At 43.5% G+C, this 24,588-nt stretch overlaps 1 protein-coding gene across 1 annotated transcript in view; it reads left to right on the top strand.

The window, feature by feature from the left end:
• Tmc3 (transmembrane channel like 3) overlaps window positions 1-24,588 on the top strand; it is a 43,753-nt gene that overhangs the window by 5,449 nt on the left and 13,716 nt on the right. The window contains exons 4-12 of the mRNA XM_052178165.1: window positions 5,027-5,108; window positions 6,914-7,020; window positions 7,701-7,799; window positions 7,886-8,028; window positions 9,379-9,526; window positions 10,306-10,349; window positions 18,918-19,065; window positions 20,344-20,453; window positions 23,300-23,378. Coding sequence (XP_052034125.1) covers window positions 5,027-5,108; window positions 6,914-7,020; window positions 7,701-7,799; window positions 7,886-8,028; window positions 9,379-9,526; window positions 10,306-10,349; window positions 18,918-19,065; window positions 20,344-20,453; window positions 23,300-23,378 — 960 coding nt within the window. The remainder of the gene's footprint in view (window positions 1-5,026; window positions 5,109-6,913; window positions 7,021-7,700; window positions 7,800-7,885; window positions 8,029-9,378; window positions 9,527-10,305; window positions 10,350-18,917; window positions 19,066-20,343; window positions 20,454-23,299; window positions 23,379-24,588) is intronic.

Below are 24,588 nucleotides of genomic sequence, written 5' to 3'. Positions count from 1 at the left end.
AATCTTGAATGTTACATTTTTTAAAGAATTATTTATTTTATTTATATAAGTACATTGTAGCTGTCTTCAGACAAAACAGAAGAGGGCATCTAATCACTTTGCAGATGGTTGTGAGCCACCATGTGGTCGCTGGGAATAGAGCTCAGGTCCTCTGGAAGAGCAGTCAGTGTCCCTAACCGCTGAGCCACCTCTCCAGCCCCCCTTGAATGTTATATTTTAAGCTTATCAGTTTAACAAGAAAATATAAATATACTCTTATTAAATTTTCTAAGACACACATCAAATGAGGTACAAGAAGAAAGGAGGAGTGGCCCCTTGTTCTGGAAAGACTCAGTGAAGCAGTTTTCGGCAAAACCAGAATGGGGAAGTGGGAAGGGGTGGGTGGGAGGACAGGGGGAGAGAAGGGGGCTTACGGGACTTTCAGGGAGTGGGGGGCTAGAAAAGGGGAAATCATTTGAAATGTAAATAAAAAATATATCGAATTAAAAAAAGTAATAAGAAAAATCTATAGGCCTAAAAAAAAAAAAAAAAAAAACTCAACTTGCAAAAAAAAAATTTTTTTTTCTAAGACAAAATTTATTAACTTTAGATGTCTAAAATGATTTTTAAAAATCCTCCAAGGTTAGACCTTGGTGTTCTTTCTTTTTATTCTTCAGAGAATCTTTTTTGTTTTGTGGGCAAAATAACTTCTGACTCCTTACACCAGCTGCACTGAAAGGGCGTTGGTGAGGTAAATACACAGAGCATAATTGTATGTCTGTGTTCTCGTGTGCTTCTAACTTTCTGCTAGTTTTCTTATAAACCATTATAAACCATATGGATACTATGGGGCAATGGCTTTAAATAATATAAGGCCTTTCATTGATTGGCTCTAACAGTACATATATATATGTATCTATATATGTATCATATATATAGTATATATATATATACTATATATATGTATATATGTATCATATATATATGATAGATACATATGTAGATATATACATATAAGTATATATACACATATACACATGCACACACACATATATGTATATATACATATACACGCATACATATATATGTATATATATATATATGTAAAAAGGTGTTGGTACTTTTAGCATCATCAAATTTGTTATGGATAAAAAGCATAATCTTTTTTCCCTTTTATTGGATATTTTCTTTATTTCCATTTAAATTGGTATCCTTTTTCCAGGTCTCCCTCCAAAAACCTCCTATCCCACCCCTCCTCCCCCTGACTCTATGAGGGTAAAAATCATAATCTTATTTAAGGTGAAACTACATTAACAGGCTAGATGTGGTGGCATCCGTCTATACTCCCAACACTTGGGAGATTAAGACAGAAATATTTCAAGTTTGAGGCCAACCTGGGCTGCAAAGCAAAACTCTGACTAACAAGCATTAAAAAACATGAACATCACTTACATGAAAGGCATTCTGAATTGTCAGTAAAGTTCTCTAACAAAAATAGGTAACCCAGAATCCCTGCCCTAACTTGGAAATTATCTAGCTCCCACTGGGGGTATTAGTTACTTTTCCATTGATACGATAAAACCCCAGACACAAAAGCTACTTATGGAAGGGCTCATTTTGGGTTTCAGCTCCAAAGCCAGTGTCTGTGGTGGCAGGTAGCCAGAGCAGAAAGCTGAGGGGTCACGTGCCTGGTCACAAGCACAAGGCAGACAGCAAACTAGATGTGGGGCGTGGCAATGAACTCTTGACCCATGCTTCCTGTGACCCTACAGCTTCCATCAAGGCTGCATACTCCCCAACCAGCACCATCAGCCGGGGACCAAGTATTCAAATACCTGAGCCTGCAGGGATCACAGCACGGGGCTCACATCTTCAGCTCATTTAGCCTTGCCTGTGTCTGACTAAAGGACATTTTCTTCCCGTTAAGTTTAGTTTGGGGCATCAATATGGTAGCCACTGCTCCGGTTGTTTGTTAAATATGGTTTCATACTCATTCAGCCTCAGCTCAGGTGCATCCTTGGATACTAGAGCATCCCAACCTCCGTACACGAAAGAGCTACCCACCCAGCCTGACCAGGGCATGGGATTGTTTGTGGTTACCCTCCTCGGACAGGGATACAAACTCTTCCCCCAGCTGACACTTGCCCTGCTTGCTGTCTCCACTGCAAGAAAACACAGCCGAGGGAATCCAGGCTTGACGGAAGTGAGTGTACATCTCAGGACATACCATGCATGCTGTTAGGAAAGCTATCCCACGTGTATAGATATCTCAGTGGACAAGAGCTTCCCTTACCAACATAAGTGACAAATTTTACTAAGAAAATAATTTACCCATGTGGACAAGAGCTTCCCTTACCAACATAAGTGACAAATTTTACTAAGTAAACAATTTATCAAATAACCCAAACTTACCAATTACCAGAATATTCTAACCAAAATAGAGTCACCAAAACTCAGTCAGCCAAACCCACAGTTATGACCTGGCTCATCCAACCTTGGAGAGTTCTTTCCATCTGCTTTTCATTGGCTTTTTAGACCTGGACTCGGTCCAGCTTCTCTGGTCCTCTGCTGTGGGGGTTGGGGGTAATCATGAGAGAAGCATGACCCATTTCCCCATGCCTTCCCTAATGATGATCATCAATAATCACATTTTCCAATCATATTCGTTTCTATTATTATCATATGCTAGTCATGTATATATGGGTTTCACTGTGATATTTTCATGCATGTATATGAAACCTTTGGATCGTAGTCACGCGCCACTACTCTCTTGTCCCCCTTCACTCCCACCAATTCCTTCACGTCCCTGAATAGTCTTTCTCCTCTTGTGTCTGTTTACTGTCTGTTCACAAATCAGCAAGTTTAATGAAGTTTACTTGCATGACAAACGTGGGTTGGGAGTTATTTACAGGAGCACAGGCCACTTCCCAGTAGCAACATCATGGAAGACAATGTCACACACAACCCGCCACCTCTTCCTCTGCCTCTGGGAAGTTCTTCGACATTACCAGGTACCACAGGAGTGCAGGGAATCTGGCTTTTCAAGCCTCACACTGGTAAGGAAATTGCATCTCTCACCTATAGAGCTACCCAGAGTTAGCCTAGTTTGTGTGCTGAAATTCTCAGACAATTAAAACTGGGGGAAAAGATTGGGTGCCACTCACCCAAGCAGTCATTAACAGCCTATAGATGTCAAGGGAGAAGAGCAGCCTTTTGATGTCCACTCCATTGGCAGTCTTTAATCCTGTGTAAATCCTGGAGGAGGAGCGGGAGCTGGCTAAATCCTTCCTTCCTCCTGGAGGCATATTGACAGGGCAGTGCTCTAGGTAAGCCCAGTTGCTGAGAGTGAGAGAGTGCAGTAGGCATGCTGTGCCTGGAAGACAACATCCCACAATGCTCCACCCCCTCCTCGACTTCTAGGGAGCCCTTCTAGGCAAAGCTGTTATTACCAAAGACCACTTAAGAATAGAGAATCTGGCTTCCCAAGCTTTACACTGGTGGGGAGTACATCTCTCACCTCCAGAACTAGCCTGTTTTGCGTACTGAAATCCTCAGACTATTAAATGGGAAAAAGACTGGACACCACTCACTGTTCCTTCTACAGATAAGCCAATGGCTACCCAGAGAAAGAAAAGAATTTTCTAGGGGCTCATGGCAAGACAAGGAAAACTAACTAGAGCTCAGATAGATCTCTGGGCTTCTCCTGTGCTTCTTTGACTTTAGGGCTTTAAAGCAGTGAGGAGTCGTGATGTTTGCTAAGCCCAGGCCTTTGTTGAAGGATGTTTGAGCCTACCTGCATCTGGGGATCAGAAAGCTTGTGTTTTCTGGGCAGATGATGCCAGGCAGACATAAGAAAATTGCAAGAGAGACCAGTGACCCTAACAAGGAGAATTCAGAGACAGACATATTTCTTCCTGGCTACTCTTCTGCGGTCTGCATGATTGCTCATAGGAATAATGTCTGTCTTTGACTTGGTTCTCAAATCATGAGCTAAAAGCAATTTGAACTTCTGATAAAACTCAGACTTCCATGTGCAGGCAGCCGTCTGGCCTTAGCAGATCCATCCAGAATGACATTATCCTGTGAGTCTGTGTCAGGACCGTGTGCTGCCTTACAGTTGGGAATGCAGTAATTACATTTGTGGCTCTTCCTTGTGCAATGATATCATTTGCTTCCAACACAAACCCGGACTGTTTGTGTGTTAGAATGCACAACCTTTCAATTTTGCTGGGGAGCAGAGCCAGCATGGGCCACATTCTGCTTTACTCGCCTTTGAGAAAGAAAGCAATGATCTCATACTTTTGGCAGGTGTGCAAGTCCACGACAAAATTCCCAAGCTTATTCCTGGCAGCTTCAGCAAGGACAGAGGCTAGGATATATCTTATAAGATACAGATGCACCTGAGGGGGAGCTTATTTTCAAGGAGGATTCTAGATTTTTGGTCTCTGAACTGGGGTGCATGTAGAATCATCTCGGGGGACTGGTGAGTCAGACCAATTCCTAGACTCCACTCCCAGAGCTACTAGGAGTCTGTGTCTGGGTCAAATAAGTATCTTGAGATATCATTCCTAATGAGGTTTCCACTTTCCCAGTCCTCAACCCATGAATGGGGCAGATTGGGATCCAAGAGATTATAGATCACAGGGTTGGGATGTAGGATTGGTAGGGTGGTGGCCTAGGATGTGCAAGGCCCTGATCTCAATTAACATCACATTAAACTGGCTGTGGTGGGGTCTACTTGGGAGCTAGAGACAGCAGGATCAGAAGTTCAAGTTATCCTTAGGTATGTGGTGAATTTGAACCCAGCCTGGAATTTATGAGGTTCTGCCTCCTAGCTCTCACAGTGCAAGCCAGATGTATACCACCTGGTCAAGACACAGGGAAGATAAGGGGATGCTTTGACTGTGAGATGCTCAGTAGGCAGAGAAGCTAAAGGTTCTGTGGATATATCCGGGAGGCCCTCCTCCACCCAGGATCTGCCCCAGAGCCCTATCTATTACCAAGGTTATAAATGAGAAGTTTTCTAATCATGGCCTCTCCTGTCTAGCTCTGGCGGAAATTCGCCCGTCTGGCCTGTAACTTTGTGGTCATCTTCATCCCCTGGGAAATGAGGATAAAGAAAATTGAGAGTGAGTATCCACTGGAGGACTGCAGGGGTGATGTGCAGCCCGAGACATCTGATGAGCCTCAGTCATCATGGAGTAGAGTCAGCCCAAGCTACTTGTACAGCTAGAGGCTCTGCTAATATGGGACTCAGAGGAAGGCCTGCTGCCCTCCCCGCCTCCCAGGATGGGAAGAGTCCCCGTGTTGCCTTTCCACATTCCTCCATGGCTCCGTGTTCATTCCTAGGACATGCACTCACTCAGACAGCAAACTCCAAATGATCAGTGAAAAACTGTGAGGCTGAGTAAGATGGTAACGTCAAGATATAAACATAAAAATATGTTTTATAGAATAGAATTTAGAAAATACATATAAAAAATTAATTAATCATACCCTAAATCTCTCCTCCCCCACACACAGAAGAGTGAACAAACTTTTTAATGTCCCAAAGAAGAAAAGCATGAAGTTGGAGCCAAGATAGTGATGCTCTTGTGAAAGAATGGGAGAACATTTATTTCAAGTTGTAGACTTTCCCGAAAGTCAGTTTCCATGTTTAATGCAATTCCACAAATATTCTCAATGTATTGCATAGAGTTCATGATCAAATGATTAGAAAATACAAGAAGAAAACATCTAAGGGATAAATTGGGAGATGCGAGTAAGAAAATATTCTTAAGAAACTGCATCATCAAAAGGTTTAAATAAAATGCATGATTAAATGCTAAACAACTAAACAGCAGTGTAGCATAGCATGGTGCATGAACTGATCAACATTCAAAGGATTAGGCAAACACTTCAGAAACAGGAATGTATCCTGTTGTTACTTCTGCATCCAGTTGTTACTGGAGTCACTAGAAATCATGCTGTAGAGTCTGCATTTTCAATGAGTAAATCTAGTCCTGTCATTTTAATATTCTATTAAATATGTGAATGTATAGTCAGAAATCATGAAAATCATTAAAGAAGTTATAATACATGGCATCTCAGCATGGAGACCTGTTTAATCATAAAAGTGAAGTGGAAAACTGTCTAGAAAAACTGCTTTATAATTGAGCTATTGGAAAATACTTTTTAAAGATTTGTTTATTTTCAAGTCTGTGAATGTGTCACTTCCATGTGTGTCTGTGCACCACATGTGTGTACTGCCCACGGAGGCCAGCAGGGGGAGTCTGGAAGTGGAGTTACAGATGATTGTGAGCCAACATGGGGATGCTTGGAATCCTATCCGGGTCCTCTGTAAGAGCAGCTAATGTTCTCACCCCCTGAGCCATCTCTCCAGCCTCAGAAAATAGACTTCATGGACATAAAAAAAAAAAAAATCAAAAGCTAGATAGGAAGTTAGAAAAATGATTTCTGACATTTCAATGGAGTTAAATGCTCTCTTACTTTAAGTTGAGAAGAAGTGTGTAAATACAGAACATTACAGAGCTTCTACATTACCCATTATCTAACTTCTCCAGTTAACCCCACAATAGTTTCCATGCTGAAATTAAGTCACAGTACCGTAGAGAAACCTTGGAGTATGTAAAGTAAAGCCGCATATTACAGTATATGAGTCTCTTAACACATGGGCTAGTAAGTTTGACTCAGCATATTCTAATGGGCACAGCACTGGGGAGGTTGTTGTCAGTGTTTGGGTCAACTGGAGCTGGTCTTTCTGTATACAGAACCAGGGACCAGGCACGGGATGTTGACCCAGCTAAGCACCCAACAGTAGGGGTGAGGGACACCATATGACCTCACTCTTCCTGGGCTTGCTGCTGCTGGTGAGTGACAAGGCTCTCTGTGCTGTGAGGGTTGAGCAGAGCCACTCTCTGCTATCTTTCCATAGGTCACTTTGGATCTGGTGTGGCCTCCTACTTCATCTTCCTGAGGTGGTTATTTGGAATTAACATAGTGCTCACAGTGATGACTGGTGCCTTTGTCGTCCTTCCTGAGGTAAGAGTTGTCCTAGGGGCGAGGCTGGAGGTTCAAAGCCTGGGGGGAGAGGCAGATGCTATAACCTGCTGCCCTCATTCTTACACTAGGGGGCCCAGGAAGAGCATGGAAAGCTTTGTAAAAGAACACAGACTTAGTCACCACTATCCAAAGTGGCCATGTGTCGCAAAAGAAGATTTGCATATGGCAGAGACTAGTGAGGGTAGCTAAAATCTGAATTTCATATCTTGCATGTACTTTTTCTTTTTTTCCCAATGGTGCGATGATGTAAAAACATTCATATCAGTATCTCTCAGGTCATATAAGATGAGGTGACAGGCTGTATTTGGCCCACATACTAGTTTATCTACCCAGTATTCCAAGTAAACTCCATCCTTACAAACAAATAGAGCCATTCATTTCCTCGGGGCATAAGAGGTCCAGGGATCTCAGTGATTCAGCCACAGAAGCCACTTGCATTGTTTTCAAATGGGTTTACAAATGACAACTCAGGTAGGCACACATCAAATGAAGGAAACTTCAGGCCCATATTACTTTCCCATTGAAGAGAATCAAGCTAAAGTCTACCACAATCCCTAGAGATGCTGTCAGGGCATCTTGACCGACACATGGGGATCCACCATTCCGTTTATCTTGTCCCCTAGCCCAGAGAAGCATGTCTATCCTCCCTCTCTCACCAGCTCATCGCAGGCCAGCCCTTTGGAAGTACAGCCAGCAAGACCATCCCCCGAGAACAGGTCATGTCTGCACAGGATCTGGACACTGTCTGGTCCCTGGGGGTAAGGCCGCACCCAGCCCTTGAGGGAGAGCTGGAAGGGCTACAGTTCTGGAGGAATCAGGAACAATCTGAGTGCTCTCCTTGCAGGGTTACCTTCAGTACTCCGTCCTGTTCTACGGGTACTATGGAAGAGAGAGGCGGATCGGGAGAGCCGGCTATCGCCTGCCCTTGGCGTATTTCCTGGTGGGGATGGCAGTGTTTGCTTACAGCTTCATCATTCTCTTAAAAAAGTATGACTGTTTGTGTCTCAAGACCGTGTCAGGAGTTGTTAGAACAAGTGCAACCTCACCTCCTGCCAGTAAAGTTACCAGTCACTAGAGCCGTGAGACTAAGACGCAGAGTTGTGCTGTTTAGCCAGCACTTCCTATCGCCTACTGCTTTGTGCAAGACTCTGTGAGGGATCTGTTTGAGACAATGCCATAGTCACAATAAGATATGATCAATGACATCAAGGTGGCCAAAGGTGGGAGACTGCACACAGCTTGTGTGTGTGTGTAACCAGGTGGTAAAGCATGCCACAGATGCCTCCTGTTCGTTGTTGAGAGGAGGTCACAGTATAAAAGAAAGAAAACTGTCTAGAGTTATGAGTCCTGCAATGTACCACAGTGAGCTCCACCAACTTCATCCAGAGCCCTGTGGCAACTCACATTTCCTCTGTGCGCACATTCGCTCAGAAAAGTACCAGGCTCCCTTCCAGGTTAACACTCTACACTTCTGTGTAAGAACAGGGAGTCGGAGCTGGGGGTAGGTGTATGCAAAGTTGACAAAGTTGCTTAGGGAGAGCCTGGCCTTAGCTCCCTTATCCCTTGCCTTTGGTCTACTTTGCTCTTTCACTATTGCCACGCCCCCTATTGCCCGGGCAGCAAAGTGCACTTAGAAGTACTTACCAGAAACTACATAGCAAATAAACGGGCAAACCCACAAACCTTGAAGAGACATACAGTGACTTGGAAGGACTCCTCCAATGACTGAAGGCTCTCCAACTCAGTTCCTGGTAGCCTCAAGATCCCTCCAGAACAATTTCTATCCTTTACTAGGTGTTATTCTTTAAAGGTAACTCAGAGCAGGTGAGAGAACAAGAAATGTAACTGTGAAAGAAAGCCAAGTCTTATTACTGGAGAGATGGCCTAAAGGACAGAGACTCTCTTGCCTTAACATATATGAGTGTCCTGTGCAGGAGGGACTCAGTAGTTTGGGGAATCACACGGGGAGAAGTTAGCATAGGCAGAAGCTTCAGGAACACAGCTTCAGCCCACAGTAGGGTGCAGACATGGGACCTCCGGGGACAAGCAAACATGAAAGGCTGCTGATGGCCAGGGAGCTGGTGGTGTGGTATCACATGGTGGACTCATGTGATAATTACCGTTGTCATTTCCACACAGGTAAAGGATGGGCAGAGGGTCCAACTATGGTTAAAGTCCAGCCAGTGCTGTGCTTGCCAAGCAGGAACTCAGGAGTTATATCAGTGGATAGCTTTGCCCAGGTGGCACAAAGGCTCCGTGTCAGGTTTTGGCACTTTGGAGGAGGTGATCTCATCCCTGAGACATGCTCCTGTGACTTCACTAGGGGCTCTCTTGCAGGATGGCTAAGAACTCCCGCACCAGCCTAGCCAGTGCTTCCAATGAAAACTATACCTTCTGCTGGCGGGTGTTTTGTGCCTGGGATTACCTCATCGGGAACCCAGAGGCTGCAGAAAGCAAAACAGCTGCCATCCTGAACAGCATTAGGGTAAGTGAAGGCAGTGCTAAGGAGTTCCGGCAGCAAGAAAGTCAGCGCCCCCTGCTGGCAGAGCCAGCACTGTTCTCTTCTGTCCCAGGCCCAGGGCTACAGAGGCAAAGAGGTCATCATGGTGGAAAAAAGACAAGAGCCCATAGGATGTGGGAACAAAAGCTCAAAATGTTTGTTTTATTTCTGTGTATTGTTCCATTGTCTTAAAATTTTGATTTGTGTATTTTTAATAATTTACAGAATGGATTGCTAAAATCTATACATGAATAAATACTTCTACATTATGGATATAAGTCTTTTAGCTTAGAGGTAAATGTGATCAAAATCAGAGATTTGGGTCGTCTGAGTGTCATAGGCAGTTAAAGGAAACCTTATTTTGGGGAGGAAATATTTCCATGACTCAAAATATTACAGCCCCTTTTCTCCATTCTTTCTTCCACTCTCCAATTATTTTGCATAATTGATTATTGGATAATTAATTAATTAATCTATTGCTATCAATAGAAACTTACAGAAGAAAGTCACAGGTATTGAAAAAAAGAAGATAGTAGAGTGGGGAGTTTTGTTGTTGTTGTTGTTGTTAGTAGTGGTGGTGGTGGTTTGTTTTTGTTTTTAGACCCACACTAGCTCACATTACTATGTGGCCAAGCATGACCCTAAAGTCTTGATCCTCCTAAGGGTTGGGATCACAGTGTGATGACCAGTTGGAAACCTTATTTCTAGTGGCCATAATTGGTTATAAGGCTGAGGTCTAATGCTATGTGCATTTTTCCTTCAAGGAGGCCATACTGGAAGAGCAAGAAAAGAAAAAGAACAAAAACATGTAAGTATCATTATGCCCATTCATTAATTTTTACCTCATTTGGTATGAACACTTATCAAGGTGTCCATATCTTATTTTCACAATTGTTATGCAGCTACTCTTTTAATGCCAATCTCCTTAGTAATACGACCTGGGGGAATCTTGTTCTTTATCCTCGGCAGTCATTGGGAGTGCTTCCTCCTGCAGAACCTGCTGAAACTAGACAGGAGGTCTGAGACTGACCAGTTTCCTATTCTTTGACTAATTCCATAATAAAATGGCTGCTTTTCTTAATCATTTCTGCTTGGCAAAGTGAAGGAAACACATGAGTATAGCTAGGACTAGTTTATTTAGTAGCAAATCTCTGAGTTCCTAAGATACAAGGAATATCCCATTCACACCTATAACCTTCAGAGATGACCTCCTAAACCTCCTCAAGTTTGTCCTGAGATCTTTAAACAGAGACCCAGTGGACTAGGAGGGCACTGCCATGCAGGAGCCGCAGCCCTGCCCTCCTTCAGACAGGCATGCCCATCTGCCTCGTGTCCTTGTTGAATTAGTTTATAGTCCTTCTGTTCAGGTAAGTGTGTGTCTACTGACTGCTGGGAATGACGGGAGCAGGGGAGAGGCAGGAAGAACTGTACACAGGACGCTGGGAAGGACGGGTTCTAGCCCTCCCTCACATAAACCCCAGTGTCCCAGGAAGCTCACTCGCCCACAGCCTTTATAAACTACATTTCCTCTTAGTGAAATGGCAGGGTGGGTCCCATCAGGCCTCTCAGAGGCAGAGAACAAGCCCGTCATAGTCACGCACAGCCTCTGAAAACAACAGCCTCAGTTCAGATTAACATCCCTGGCAGCATCGAGCAGAGTCTGTGTCTTTAGCACATCTAATCCAATGATTTTAATGATCTTTGGAATTTGAAAATGATAGCCGTCTTTAAGTTTATTCTAGATCCGAGAGGTCTTAGGCAACAATTCATTACTGGTGAACCAAGCTGGAATGAGTTTTCTCCTTCTCCTTCTACAACCCCTGGTCCTCATTCTGTTGCTCAGAGGAAGACAGAGTATGTAGCAGGTACTCTGGACCAGGGGAGACACAGAGGAAGAGGAAACTCTTTGGCCACTCACTCAAGGGCCAGCTTGCTTTTACAGGTGTGACCATCAGGAAGGATGCTAGGGGCTTGGCCACGGGGATCCAGGCTTTGTATCCCCTGCTATATTCCTCCTTACTGGTGCCTAGTGCGTAGTATGATCCTGACAATGATAACTGTGTGCTCTAGACGCAGGAGGATGACACTGATGAGCCTAGATCCCTCAGAGTCTTCTACCCCAGTGCTCTACACAGTTCAGGGTCTATGTTGTTTCCCTTCCAGAGCAGGAAATAACCATGTTATCTAGCACGTTATGTTTTCCTTTATTACCTGGAAGATGTCGTTCACCATCTCATTTAGGAACCAGTATCTTTCTATGCCAATGAAGGGCAAAAATGTGCATAAAAGGAAATGTCTTGACATGCCCAAGCTCCCCTGTATTAGGACTTAGGGAGGAGTGGTTCAATTCTGTGTGCCCCTTCAAATCATCTTTCTCCAGGCAGAGTCATGCAAGCTGGCTTGTACCTAGGCTAACTACCCCACCACTGCCTTGGGAAGTACTCAACAGGGTCGTGGTCCACACTCAGGTACTGTCAACCACAGAAGAGTATGCCATGGGAGACAGAACCCATGGACTTCCCCAGGCCTCATGGTTGGAATGATGGGCAGGTCCACCAACTGTCATCTGAAAAACGAGGCCAGCCTTTCTCCCCTCCCCATTCTTTTTTTTTATTTTTAGATATTAATTTATTAGTGATTCTTATTTATTAAACAAAAATTATATCAGGATAATAGAAATAATTATCTGTATGGTCTATATTATAGATTAAGCCCACCCTTTAGTCTTGTAAAACTCCATAGTTAATATTAAATAAGAGGAGAAAATATTATTGACAGTGGTTTGTTTTGGTATAAATGTGTGATTCTATTTGTTTTTGGTTTTTTTTTAATCTTTTTATTTTTTTTATTTACATTGCAAATGATTTCCCCTTTTCTGGGTCCCCACTCCCCGCAAGTCCCATAAGCCCTCTTCCGTCCCCCTATTCTTCCATCCACCCCTTCCCACTTCCCTGTTCTGGAATTCCCCTATACTCTTGCACTGAGTCTTTCCAGAACCAGGGCCCACTCCTCCATTCTTTTGGGACATCATTTAATTTGTGGATTATGTCCTGGGTATTCAAAGTTTCTAGGCTAATAGCCACTTATCAGTGAGTGCATACCATGATTGATCTTTTGAGACTGGGTTACCTCACTTAGTATGATGTTCTCCAGCTCCATCCATTTGTCTAAGAATTTCATGAATTCATTGTTTCTAATGGCTGAATAGTACTCCATTGTGTAAATATACCACATTTTTTGTATCCATTCCTCTGTTGAAGGACACCTAGGTTCTTTCCAGCTTCTGGCTACTACAAATAGGGCTGCTATGAACATAGTGGAGCATGTGTCCTTATTGCATGCTAAAGAATCCTCTGGATATATGCCCAGTAGTGGTATAACAGGGTCCTGAGGAAGTGACATGCCCAGTTTTCTGAGGAACCGCCAGACTGATTTCCAAAGTGGTTGCACCATCTTGCAATCCCACCAGCAGTGGAGGAGTGTTCTTCTTTCTCCACATCCTCGCCAACACCTGCTGCCTCCTGAGTTTTTGACCTTAGCCATTCTGACTGGTGTGAGGGGAAATCTCAGGATTGTTTTGATTTGCATTTCCCTAATGATTAATGATGTTGAACATTTCTTAAGGTGTTTCTCAGCTCTCCGAAGTTCTTCATGTGAAAATTCTTTGTTTAGCTCCGTACCCCACTTTTTAATGGGGTTATTTGGTTCTCTGGGTTCTACTTTCTTGAGTTCTTTGTATATACTAGATATTAGCCCTCTGTCGGATTTAGGGTTGGTGAAGATCCTTTCCCAGTCTGTTGGTTGACGTTTTGTCCTTTTGACAGTGTCCTTTGCCTTACAGAAACGTTGTAGTTTTATGAGGTCCCATTTGTCAATGCTTGATCTTAGAGCATAAGCTATTGGTGTTCTATTCAGGAACTTTTCCCCTGTGCCCATGTCCTCCAGGGTCTTCCCCAGTTTCTTTTCGATTAGTTTCAGTGTGTCAGGTTTTATGTGGGGGTCCTTGATCCATTTGGAGTTGAGCTTGGTACAAGAAGATAAGAATGGATCGATTCGCATTCTTCTGCATGCTGACCTCAAATTGAACCAGCACCATTTGTTGAAAAGACTATCTTCTTTCCACTGGATGCTTTCAGCTCCTTTGTTGAAGATCAAGTGACCATAGGTGTGTTGGTTCATTTCTGGGTCTTCAATCCTATTCCATTGATCCGCTTGCCTGATATTGTACCAATACCATGCAGTTTTTATCACTATTTCTCTGTAGTAGAGTTTAAAGTCTGGGATATTGAATCCCCCTGAAGTTCTTTTACTGTTGAGAATAGTTTTAGCTATCCTGGGTTTTTTGTTATTCCAGATGAATTTGAGAATTTCTCTTTCTAGCTCTATGGAAAACTGGGTTGGGATATTTATGGGAATAGCATTGAATCTGTAGATTGCCTTTGGCAAGATGGCCATTTTAACTATATTAATCCTGCCAATCCACGAGCATGGAAGGTTTTTCCATTTTCTGAGATCTTCTTTGATTTCTTTCTTCAGAGATCTGAAGTTCTTGTCATATAGGTCTTTCACTTGTTTGGTTAGAGTCACCCCAAGATACTTTATGCTGTTTGTAGCTATTGTGAAGAGGGTCATTTCCCTAATTTCTTTCTCAGTCTGCTTATCCTTTGAATATATAAAGGCTACTGATTTGCTTGCGTTGATTTTGTAGCCAACCACTTTGCTGAAGTTGTTTATCAGCTGTAGGAGTTCTCTAGTAGATTTTTTAGGGTCACTTAAGTATACGATCATATCATCTGCAAATAATGATAGTTTGACTTCTTCCTTTCCAATTTGTATCGCTTTGACTTTCTTATGTTGTCTAATTGCTCTAGCTAGGACTTCAAGAACTATATTGAAAAGATATGGAGAGAGGGGGCAGCCTTGTCTAGTCCCTGATTTTAGTGGGATTGCTTCAAGTTTCTCTCCATCTAGTTTGATGTTGGCTACCGGTTTGCTGTATATTGCTTTTACTATGTTTAGATATGGGCCTTGAATTCCTGTCCTTTCCAAGACTTTTAGCATGAAAGGATGATGAATTTTGTCAAATGCTTTTTCAGCATCTAATGAAATGATCATGTGGTTTTTTTCTTTGAGTTTGTTTATGTAGAGGATAGCATTTATGGATTTCTTTATATTGAACCATCCCTGCATCCCTGGGATGAAGCCTACTTGATCATGGTGGATGGTCGTTTTGATGTGTTCTTGGATTCGGTGGGCAAGAATTTTATTTAGTATTTTTGCATTGATATTCATAAGAGAAATTGGCCTGAAATTTCTCTTTCTTGGTTGGATCTTTGTGTGGTTTTGGTATCAGCGTAATAGTGGCTTTGAAGAAGGAGTTGGGTAGTGTTCCTTCTGTTTCTATTTGGTGGAAAAGTTTGAAGAGTATTGGTGTTAAGTCTTCTTTGAAGGTCTGATAGAATTCTGCACTGAAACCATCTGGTCCTGTGCTTTTTTTGGTTGGAAGCTTATCTATGCCCCCTTCTATTTCTTTAGGGGTTATGGGTCTGTTAGATGGTCTATTTGATCCTGGTTTAATTTTGGTAATTGGTATCTGTCTAAGAAAATGTCCATTTCCTCCAGATTCTCCAGTTGTGTTGAGTACAGGTTTTAGTAGTAGGATCTGATGATTTTTTGAATTTCCTCGGTTTCTGTTGTAATATCTCCGTTTTAATTTCTAATTTTGTTAATTTGGATACTTTCTCTGTGCCCTTTGGTTAGTCTAGCTAAGGGTTTATCTATCTTATTGATTTTTTCAAAGAACCAGCTTTTGGTCTTGTTGATTCTTTGTATGGTTCTCTTGGTTTCTACTTGATTGATTTCAGCCCTGAGTTTGATGATTTCCTGTCTTCTTCTCCTCCTGGGTGAATTAGCTTCTTCTTGTTCCAGGGTTTTCAGTTGTTCCGTTAATCTTCTAGTGTAAGCTCTCTCGAATTTCTTTTTGGAGGCATTCAAAGCTATGAGTTTTCCTTTTAGCACTGCGTTCGTTGTGTCCCATAGATTTGTGTATGTTGTGCCTTCATTTTCATTAAATTCTAAGAAATCTTTGATTTCTTTCTTTATTTCTTCCTTGACCAAGGTATCATTGAGTAGAGTATTGTTCAGTTTCCATGTGTATGTGGCTTTCTGTTGTTTTTACTGTTACTAAAGACCACTTTTACTCCTTAGTGATCTGATAGGAGGCATGGGATTATTTCAATCTTCTTATATTTGTTGAGGTCTGTCTTGTGACCAACTATATGATCAATTTTGGAGAAGGTACCATGAGGTGCTAAGAAAAAGGTATATTCTTTTGCTTTGGGATAAAAAGTTCTATATATATCTGTTAACTCCAATTGGTTCAAAGCTTCAATTAGTTTCATTGTCTCCCTGTTTAGTTTCTGTTTTCCTGATCTGTCCATTGGTGAAAGTGGAGTGTTGAAGTCACCCACAATTATTGTGTTAGGTGCAATGTGTACTTTGAGCTTTAGTAAAGTTTCTTTTATGAATGAGGGCGCCCTTGTATTTGGGGCATAGATGTTCAGGATTGAGAGTTCTTCTTGTTGGATTTTTCCTTTGACCAGCAAGTAGTGACCTTCCCTGTCTCTTTTGATGACATTAGATTGAAAGTCAATTTTATCTGATATTAGAATGGCAACTCCGGCTTGTTTCCTGGGACCATTTGCTTGTAGAATTGGTCTTCCAGCCTTTTACTCTAAGGTAGTTTTTGTCTTTGACATTGAGGTGTGTTTCCTGTATGCAGCAAAATGTAGGGTCCTGTTTACGTAACCAGTCTGTTAGTCTATGTCTTTTTATTGGGGAATTGAGTCCATTGATGTTAAGAGATATCAAGTAGTAGTGGTTATTGCTTCCTATCATTTTTTATTATAATTTTATACATGTATGGTTATCTTCTTTGGGTTTGATGAAAGAAGCTTAATATCCTGCTCTTTCCAGGGTATAGTTTCCCTCGTTGTAATGGTGCTTTCCCCCTATTATCCTTTGTAAGGCTGGGTTTGTAGAAAGATATTGTGTAAATTTGGTTTTGTCATGGAACATCTTGGTTTCTCCATCTATAGTAATTGAGAGTTTCACTGGGTATAGTAGTCTCGGCTGGCATTTGTGTTCTCTTAGAGTCTGCATGAGCTCCGCCCAGGATCTTCTAGCTTTCATGGTCTCTGGTGAGAAATCTGGTGTAATTCTGATAGGTCTTCCTTTATATGTTACTTGCCCTTTTTCTCTTACTGCCCTAAGTATTGTTTCTTTGTTTAGTACATTTGGGGTTTTGATTATTATGTGACGGGAAGTATTTCTTTTCTGGTACAGTCTGTTTGGAGTTCTGTAGGCTTCTTGTATATTCATGGGCATCTCTCTCTTTAGGTTAGGGAAGTTTTCTTCCATAATTTTGTTGAAGATATTTGCTGGCCCTTTAAGTTGTAAATCTTCACTCTCATCAATACCTATAATCCTTAGATTTGGCTTTCTCATTGTGTCCTGGATTTCCTGGACATTTTGGGTTACAAGCTTTTTGCATTTTGCATTTTGCATTTTCTTTAACTGTTGAGTCCATGGTTTCTATGGTATCTTCGGCATCTGAGATTCTTTCTTCTATCTCTTGTATTCTGTTGTTGATATTTGTGTCTATGGTCCCTGATTTCTTCCCAAGGTTTTCTATCTCCAAAGTTGTCTCCCTTTGTGTTTTCTTAGTTGTTTCTACTTCTGTTTTTAGATGCTGGAAATTTTTGCTCAGTTCTGTCATTTGCTTGTTTGTGTTTTCCTCTAATTCTTTAAGCGATTTTTGTGTTTCCTCTTTTATGACTTCTGCCTGTTGATCAAGGTTCTCCTGTATTTCTTTAAGTGATTTTTGTGTTTCCTCCTTATTGGATTTTGTATTCTCCTGAATTTCTTTCAATGATTTTTGTGTTTCCCTTGTAAGGGCTTCTAATTTTTGATCCATTTTCTCTTGAATTTCTTTAAGTATGTCCTTCATGTGTTCCTGTACTAGCATCATGACCAGTGATTTTAAATCCAAATCTTGTTTTTCTGGTGTGTTGGGGTATCCAGGACTTGCTAATGTTGGAGAATTGGGTTCAGATGCTGCCATAATGCCTTGGTTTCTGTTAGTAACGTTCCTACATTTGCCTTTAGCCATCTGGTTCTCCCAGGAGTTAGATAGTCTTATTGTCACTGGCTGGTGCTTCAACCTAATGTGGATCTTTAAGATTATCTCTGCAACACTGGATGACTGAGTTTCTTCTGTCACAGATTACTGATATGCTGGCTTCCTCTTTTGTGCCTTTGGAGCCCTTCTCAGTCTTGCCTCAAGCAATGTTATACTTAGGTTGTCAAGGTCAACCAGGTGTTCTCTGCTCTATTATGGAGGGAAGAAGTTGTGGTGGGGGTCACTCCCTCTGTTGATTCTCACATAGGATACTGGTCCCGCAACGGACTGGCTTGCAGATGAACCGCCTATGTGCTCAGTTCCTGAGTGCAGGCAGACCCCTGGAGGTTTTGCACCACCAGAAATCTAAAGCTCAGGGTGATACATTACCTAGTGATCCTTTTGTGTCCCTGCAGACAGCAAATATGGTCGCGGAGCTTCTCTCCTTCCACAGCTTCCTGGGCAGGACACGGGCCCCGAGCCCGGTGGGCTGGCAGACAAAAGCCGCCTACGTGCTCAGTTCCTCCCCCTCCCCATTCTTCTTCTGCTGGAAACTTTATGTGAAACACTGTGTGCATCACAGATCGTGTGTGTGTGTGTGTGTGTGTGTGTGTGTGTGTGTGTGTGTGTGTAGAGTAATGCATATATTGTTTAGTGTAGGTATGAATATATATGTGTGCATGACTGCCCCAAGTATATATTGAGCATTTTTCCCCAATGCCTTTCTACCTGTATGGTTTGAGACAGAATCTCTCACTGAATCCAACACTCATCAATTTGACTAGACTCACTGACCAATGAGTTTCAGGGATCTGCCTATCTCTGCCTCCCCCAAACCAGGTGTTGGGGCTGCATGACACTCCACCATGCCTGGTGTATTTTAAATGCTGCTTCTCAGAGTCTGAACTCAGGTCCTTGGGCTTACATGGCCAGCACTTCAGAGCTGAATCATTTCTCGAGATCTGTATGACTTCAATTTTAAGCAACAAACCTCAAACTAAAACCTACAGACTCGTATCCTAAAACCAATGTTGGGTGGTTTCTTAGTTCCAAGCTGCTGTCTGGCCAAATTTTACAACTCTGCTGATCTCTCAGAAAGTGAGAAATTGGAGGCAGAGGAAGTAGAGACCCCAGCAGAGGAAAGGCCCCTGGCCCCAAGTCCCACCGCCTGCATCCGGGTGCTGCTTCTCTCTGCAGGGCGGTGACTGTCTGCCTGAGAATCATTGCCAACATCCTGGTGCTCCTCTCACTGGCTGGGAGCATCTACCTCATCTACTTTGTGGTGGACCGGTCCCAGAAGCTGGAGCAGTCGAAGAAGGAGCTGACACTTTGGGAAAAGAATGAGGTACCCGGCGGCTAGTGGCTATGTTCTCTGAAGCGGGTGCACTTAGTGGGAATGGCCACATTGCCTCCGCTCTGCTGCTTTTGTGAACTAGACTGGAATATCTCTAGACACAGTGCAGCCTACTAGTTCCAGAGTAGGGACCAGTGTCTTCAGCTCCAGTGCTATCAAGTCCTGGTTAGAGAACTAGGAAGATCTTCATTTAAGAACTCCTCCAGGGCCCATATTGATCCTTGTGGTTCAGTTTTGCCATGCTCACCTCTGTTCCTTTGCATCCACATCCTTAGGCATGAGCTCTGCCCACAGACCCACATACGTGACTACACTGACCCCCTGTATGTGCTTTGAACCCCACTAGCTGCTTCCATCCAGCTCTTAGGTAGTTTCCAGAACCACCCACATAAACTGCTTGTGTATTGAACAACCCACAACGAAAGAAAAAAATCACCAAGTAGGAGATGAGGGAGAATTTCATAATTTCTAATAATGGTGACTGCTGTCCTGAATGTTTGGCCCAGTTTACATGCCAAGATTTTAAAGACAAAAAATAACTTCAAAAGACCTTTCGTATTACTCTGATAAAAATAACATCCATTTTGAAAGTGGTTAGATGGGCTCGCATCGTCCTGTGTGTTCACCTGTGCTCAATCATTCCTTGGAATCTGAGATGATGCCAGGTAGTCTTTCTCAGCATCTCCTTGTATTTTATACAAGTTATGCAGGCTAAGTAAATTTGTGCTTTTATGCACATTTATAAAATGGCAGATTTTTAAACATCTGTTCAGAACTTATTTCTTAATTTAGCTCAGACCTTTTATGTACCCGCTTAAACTTGCCTTTCTTTTCCCTTAAGGCCAGACAAACAAGAACCAGGCATGGTTCTCCAGATAATTAATCCCCTGTGTACAGAGGGATATTCAATTACCTCTCTGCCTTCCCCTTTCTGATCATAATAATAGCAATTATTTCCATCTCCCAACCCAGGTCAGGGAGGTATAAATACAATGAGGTAGTGATTGGTAAATGCAACAGAAATGTTACCAAGGCCCAGACAGCACATGTAAGTCTCCTTGTGACCCTAACAGAGAGTTCCAGAAAGGAACAAACCCACGATGGAGTGGCAGCAGCCTGAAATTCCAAGAGAGATTTGGGAAGGTTTCTAAACAGGGGCTCAGTGTCTCTGTTAACTACCATTCACACTGGCAGGTGGCCAAAAGCAAAACCAAATGTGGCTGAGAGAGCAGAGATGAGGGACTTGAGGCGCCTATACTCTCTCCGTAGGTAAGCGTGGTGGTCTCCCTTGTCACCATGCTAGCACCGTCTGCCTTTGACCTCATCGCTGCCTTGGAGATGTACCATCCACGGACGACACTGCGCTTCCAGTTAGCAAGGTAGAGCATCCTGGTGGGAAGAGCCCCACGGTGGCTCGCCCGCCCGTCAGCCACCCACAGAGGGACTAAATCACTGCAGAGCTGAGGCCTGCTGCTGCTTCCCCACGCCTAGCATAGAGCTTCCCCTAGGGACATTGCTCATGGAAAGCTGGGGACAGAACAGGCAGGAACAGAACAGTGGTGGTAACACAGCTGGAATTATAGGTAGTGTGGAAGAGGAAGCAGAGGAAGAAGAGGACGGGGGCAGAGAGGAAGAGGGAGAGGCAGGCAGGGAACACAGACCCAAAGAGCAGCAGGATGATGGAATGCATGTCTTGTTTCCCTCGTGACTGAGTTCCCTCTGTGGTTTGACTCCGAGTGGTGAACTAGACCCTCACTATTTGCCAGACATGATGGAGACAGCTCATGCTCTGCTAGTGAAGCTCTATAATAGTATGAGCTGTATCAAGACAGCCAATAGCTGCCACCGTAGATGTCATAACCAGATGTGGCCTGAGAAGACTGTGCCCAAGGGAACAGCCCAAGGCTGCTCCTTGAGAGTTAGAGCCACATTCATGTCTAGCAAGGGCTTCATGGATATCTTTCTGAAAACCTGCTTTTCTTCCCTGAGGTTCTGTCTACTCTACTTCAGCTCTTGTGTTGGTAAGCGGGGAGTGTGGTATAGGGAATATCAGAGGCTTGATCAGTCACTCCCTACCCTGTCCACGCTGGCTTCTCCGAGCCATCTCCTGTGACATTTCATGACACTCTCTAAACCTCAGACTACTATGTGAAGGATTGCTTCCGCTCCGGAGCCAGGAAATATCTTCTGAAAAAGACAGGACAGTCAGTCTTTTAGATTCTGCCATCTATGCATACACATCTGTCCTGACTCCAGGCTCTAAGGGAGGAGCATTAAAATAGCCATGGCTGATGGGACAGAGGGCTGTCTGTCAGCCCTTTATTTATTAAAATAGGTAAGGGTATTGTTTGACTTGGCGACTGCAGTTCCCTGACTCCTGAAATCCTATCACTAGAATGATTGGGAAGTTGACTAAGTACTCACAACACAGGATAGACCTAGAACACAGGATAGACCCTGGACAAAGCTTGGGGGCCCCCCTCACCCTGCTGCGTTCTGTTCCACTCTGCACCAATCCGGCCTGGATGAGAAGTACCTTCTTCAGATCCTTCCTTGCCCACAGGCACTGGGGAGAATCGATTCCATTATTGCATTTGGTGTAACAGCAATCCTATTACACAGATTGGTCTCGTTTTTCATACTCAAAACTACAGAAACAGAGCCACAGAGAGACGTAACTCCAGACAAATGAGGCATAATTCTGGTAATAAGAGCAAGACGTATTATTTCAGTTCCATTAACTCGCCAGCCGACCATGATACCTTTCATCCAAGATGCAGCAAGAGCCCAAGCAGAACCCCAGCCTCTGCCAAGAGCTAACTAATTGGGCCCTTCCTCCATCAGCACTGACCACATACCGCTGGAGAGCTGTGACCCACATGGACTGAGGCAGATGCTGAGGTCATCGGTGGGATGACACATAAAGGAGCCCTTCCACAGTTTCAGAGGAAATGCAAGTGGAAAGGGTGAAGTCACCTGCACCTCCACAGAGATGAAAGAGGCCAGTGCAGACATATGAGTCCTCATTTCTGTGTGGAAGTATTCCCCTTAAGATAAAGTCACTGGAATTGTGGCCACATTTGCACATCACTGACCCACTGAAGGATCTGCAGAGGCTGCTTTCCTTGCCCATCTTCTTCATTTTTTTTTTTAATGATGTGGCTATTTATTTTTGTATATATGGGTACACTAAAGCAATCTTCAGACACACCAGAAGAGGGCATCGGATCCCATTACAGATGGTTGTGAACCACCATGTGGTTGCTGGGAATTGAACTCAGAACCTCTGGAAGAGCAGACAGTGCTCTTAAACATCGAGCCATCTCTCCAGCCCCCCATCTTATTTCTTTAGGAGGATTTCCCATAAGACCCAAGGCATTGTGGGCAATGCCAGGATGTGTTTCCTAAATATTCCACTATAGAAGAACAGACCTTGTGTCTATAATGATTGGCACACACTGCAGCAAGCAGATTCCACTCTCTGGCAGCTACTTTCAAGGTGTGACTGTAACACTGCCGCTCTGTGCAGCTATGGAGTTCAGCCTGTATCTCCAAGGCTGGGTGGTGGGAACTCCAAGTGGCAGCAGGTCCTTTCAGCCTCACAGACTGAGTGACTCTTAGCACTCCGCAGTTCCGTTCACTCGTTCCTTGAATGGAGAATGTAGCATAGACTTGCTGGGAACTGGGTGGAATGATGCTAGGTAATAAACTCACAGACCAGAAAACATGGGCCAGGCACTATGTCACCCTACAAGATCCATGTTCTTTCTGCTGCACTAGTGTTTCTAAGAGGTCACTGTGAGATCACCTGGGAAAGATGGAGACTTCCAAACCTCACACAAACCTGCTGAAGCCAGATAATTCAAGTAGTCTAGGTTTTATTTTAATTTTTTTTACAGTATCTGTATGTTTGTGTGTGTGTATGTATCTGTCTGTCTGTCTATCAGACTGTGTGATGCATGTGATCCAGTCAGTTTTCTCTTTCCACCGTGTGGCTCCCGAAGATCAAAGTCAAAAATCAGGCATGACCAACAAGTTCCTTACCCACTGCACCATCTCACCCATCCTATAATCTGTGGCTTTTCAATGACAGCACAAAGGAAGCCCCATGCAGCACACACTGTCTTATTAGCATGTCCATGATGACCTAGAACTAACTGGTAGCTCTAGACTGGTGGTCCTATGCATGTTGTTCTTGATTCTCAAGCCAACTTGTGGTTTTCAGGGTCCTGGTACTCTATCTAGGAAATCTCTACAGCTTGATCATTGCTCTTCTGGACAAAGTGAACAGCATGAACATTGAGGTGAGCGTCCAGAGGGGAGCAACACTCGCCATCACTACTGAACGGTACCTGTCATAGCTGCCTTGGCTATATAGTACCTGCCATCACCTGCCAGAGTGGATAGTCCTCCTCTCACAACTATCCAACTTGGACAGTCACCTGCTAACATGGCCTAGACTGGATGGTCACCCAACATCCAGGCCTAGATTGAACAGCCCCTGACCCATCACTGCCCAGACTGGACAGTCGCTTGTAGTTGCTCCCCACAAAGTACCCCTATCTTTGTCTTCCTCATCTTTGCCCTCTAGTGCTTATATTTGGGTCTTGTATGTATGTTCCAAATCATACCACCATGAACCTTTTAGGGTGGGAGAGAAATGTAAGCCCTGCCAGTGCTGTTAATGAGACCCTGGGCTGTTGCCACCACATCTCTCTGGGCCACGCTACCTTATTTTCATTCCTCCAACAAGAAAAACTGAGGAAGTGCTTCAAGCGAGCACAGGAAGATGGGCCGGCCATAGGCTCATCCAGAATGATTCCGAGTGTGCTCCAGTCCCAGCCCCACGCTCCCCGAGCAGCTTTTAATGTTCATTTCAATCTGCTCAGCCTTCAAGGACACCATGAGTGGGAGGGGACAGAGGGCATGAGGAGGGGCTTCCTGAGGGTAGTTTACTCAAAGAGTACCATAAATAAATAAAAGGGTATATACAGGGCAAAGAGGCCATAGAGAGCCAGGGCTTTGAAGTTACATAGACCTTAGCCCTGATCTGCAAATTACTTGCAGTCTGTCTGGAGCATTAGTCTACCACTTTCTGAAGTCCTATCTTCTTGTGAACATGACTTAAAATTCCCTTGAGGTTGAAAAGAGGTCACCTAGAACCATAGAACCATTTCTGGTACTTATTAGGGGACAGAGAGCATGGTATGTTTTAGCTGGTGTCTTGTGAGTGTGGTCACCTCTAGTTAAGTGGTTAGGGGAAAGGAAGGAGAGAAGAGAGGAATGAAGAATGAGGGAAAATGTGACTAGAGATGGAGAAAGAGACAGGGTGGAGAGGGAAAGAGGGAGAAGTATGATCACCTGGAGAGAGAGAACGATCCCTCCAAAGCAATGTGGTGGCCCTCTTCATTAGTCCAAGCTGGATTCTTAGAAACATAAATGACCTACTTACCTTCCTCCCTTCCTTCCTCCATTCCTTCCTCCCTTCCTTCTTTCCTTCCTTCCTTCCTTCTC

The sequence above is a fragment of the Apodemus sylvaticus genome, chromosome 1, assembly GCF_947179515.1.
Source record: "Apodemus sylvaticus chromosome 1, mApoSyl1.1, whole genome shotgun sequence".
Taxonomy (NCBI): Eukaryota; Metazoa; Chordata; class Mammalia; order Rodentia; family Muridae; genus Apodemus; species Apodemus sylvaticus.
Note: the sequence above shows the minus strand (reverse complement) of the source record. Positions and strands in the feature narration are given on the sequence as shown.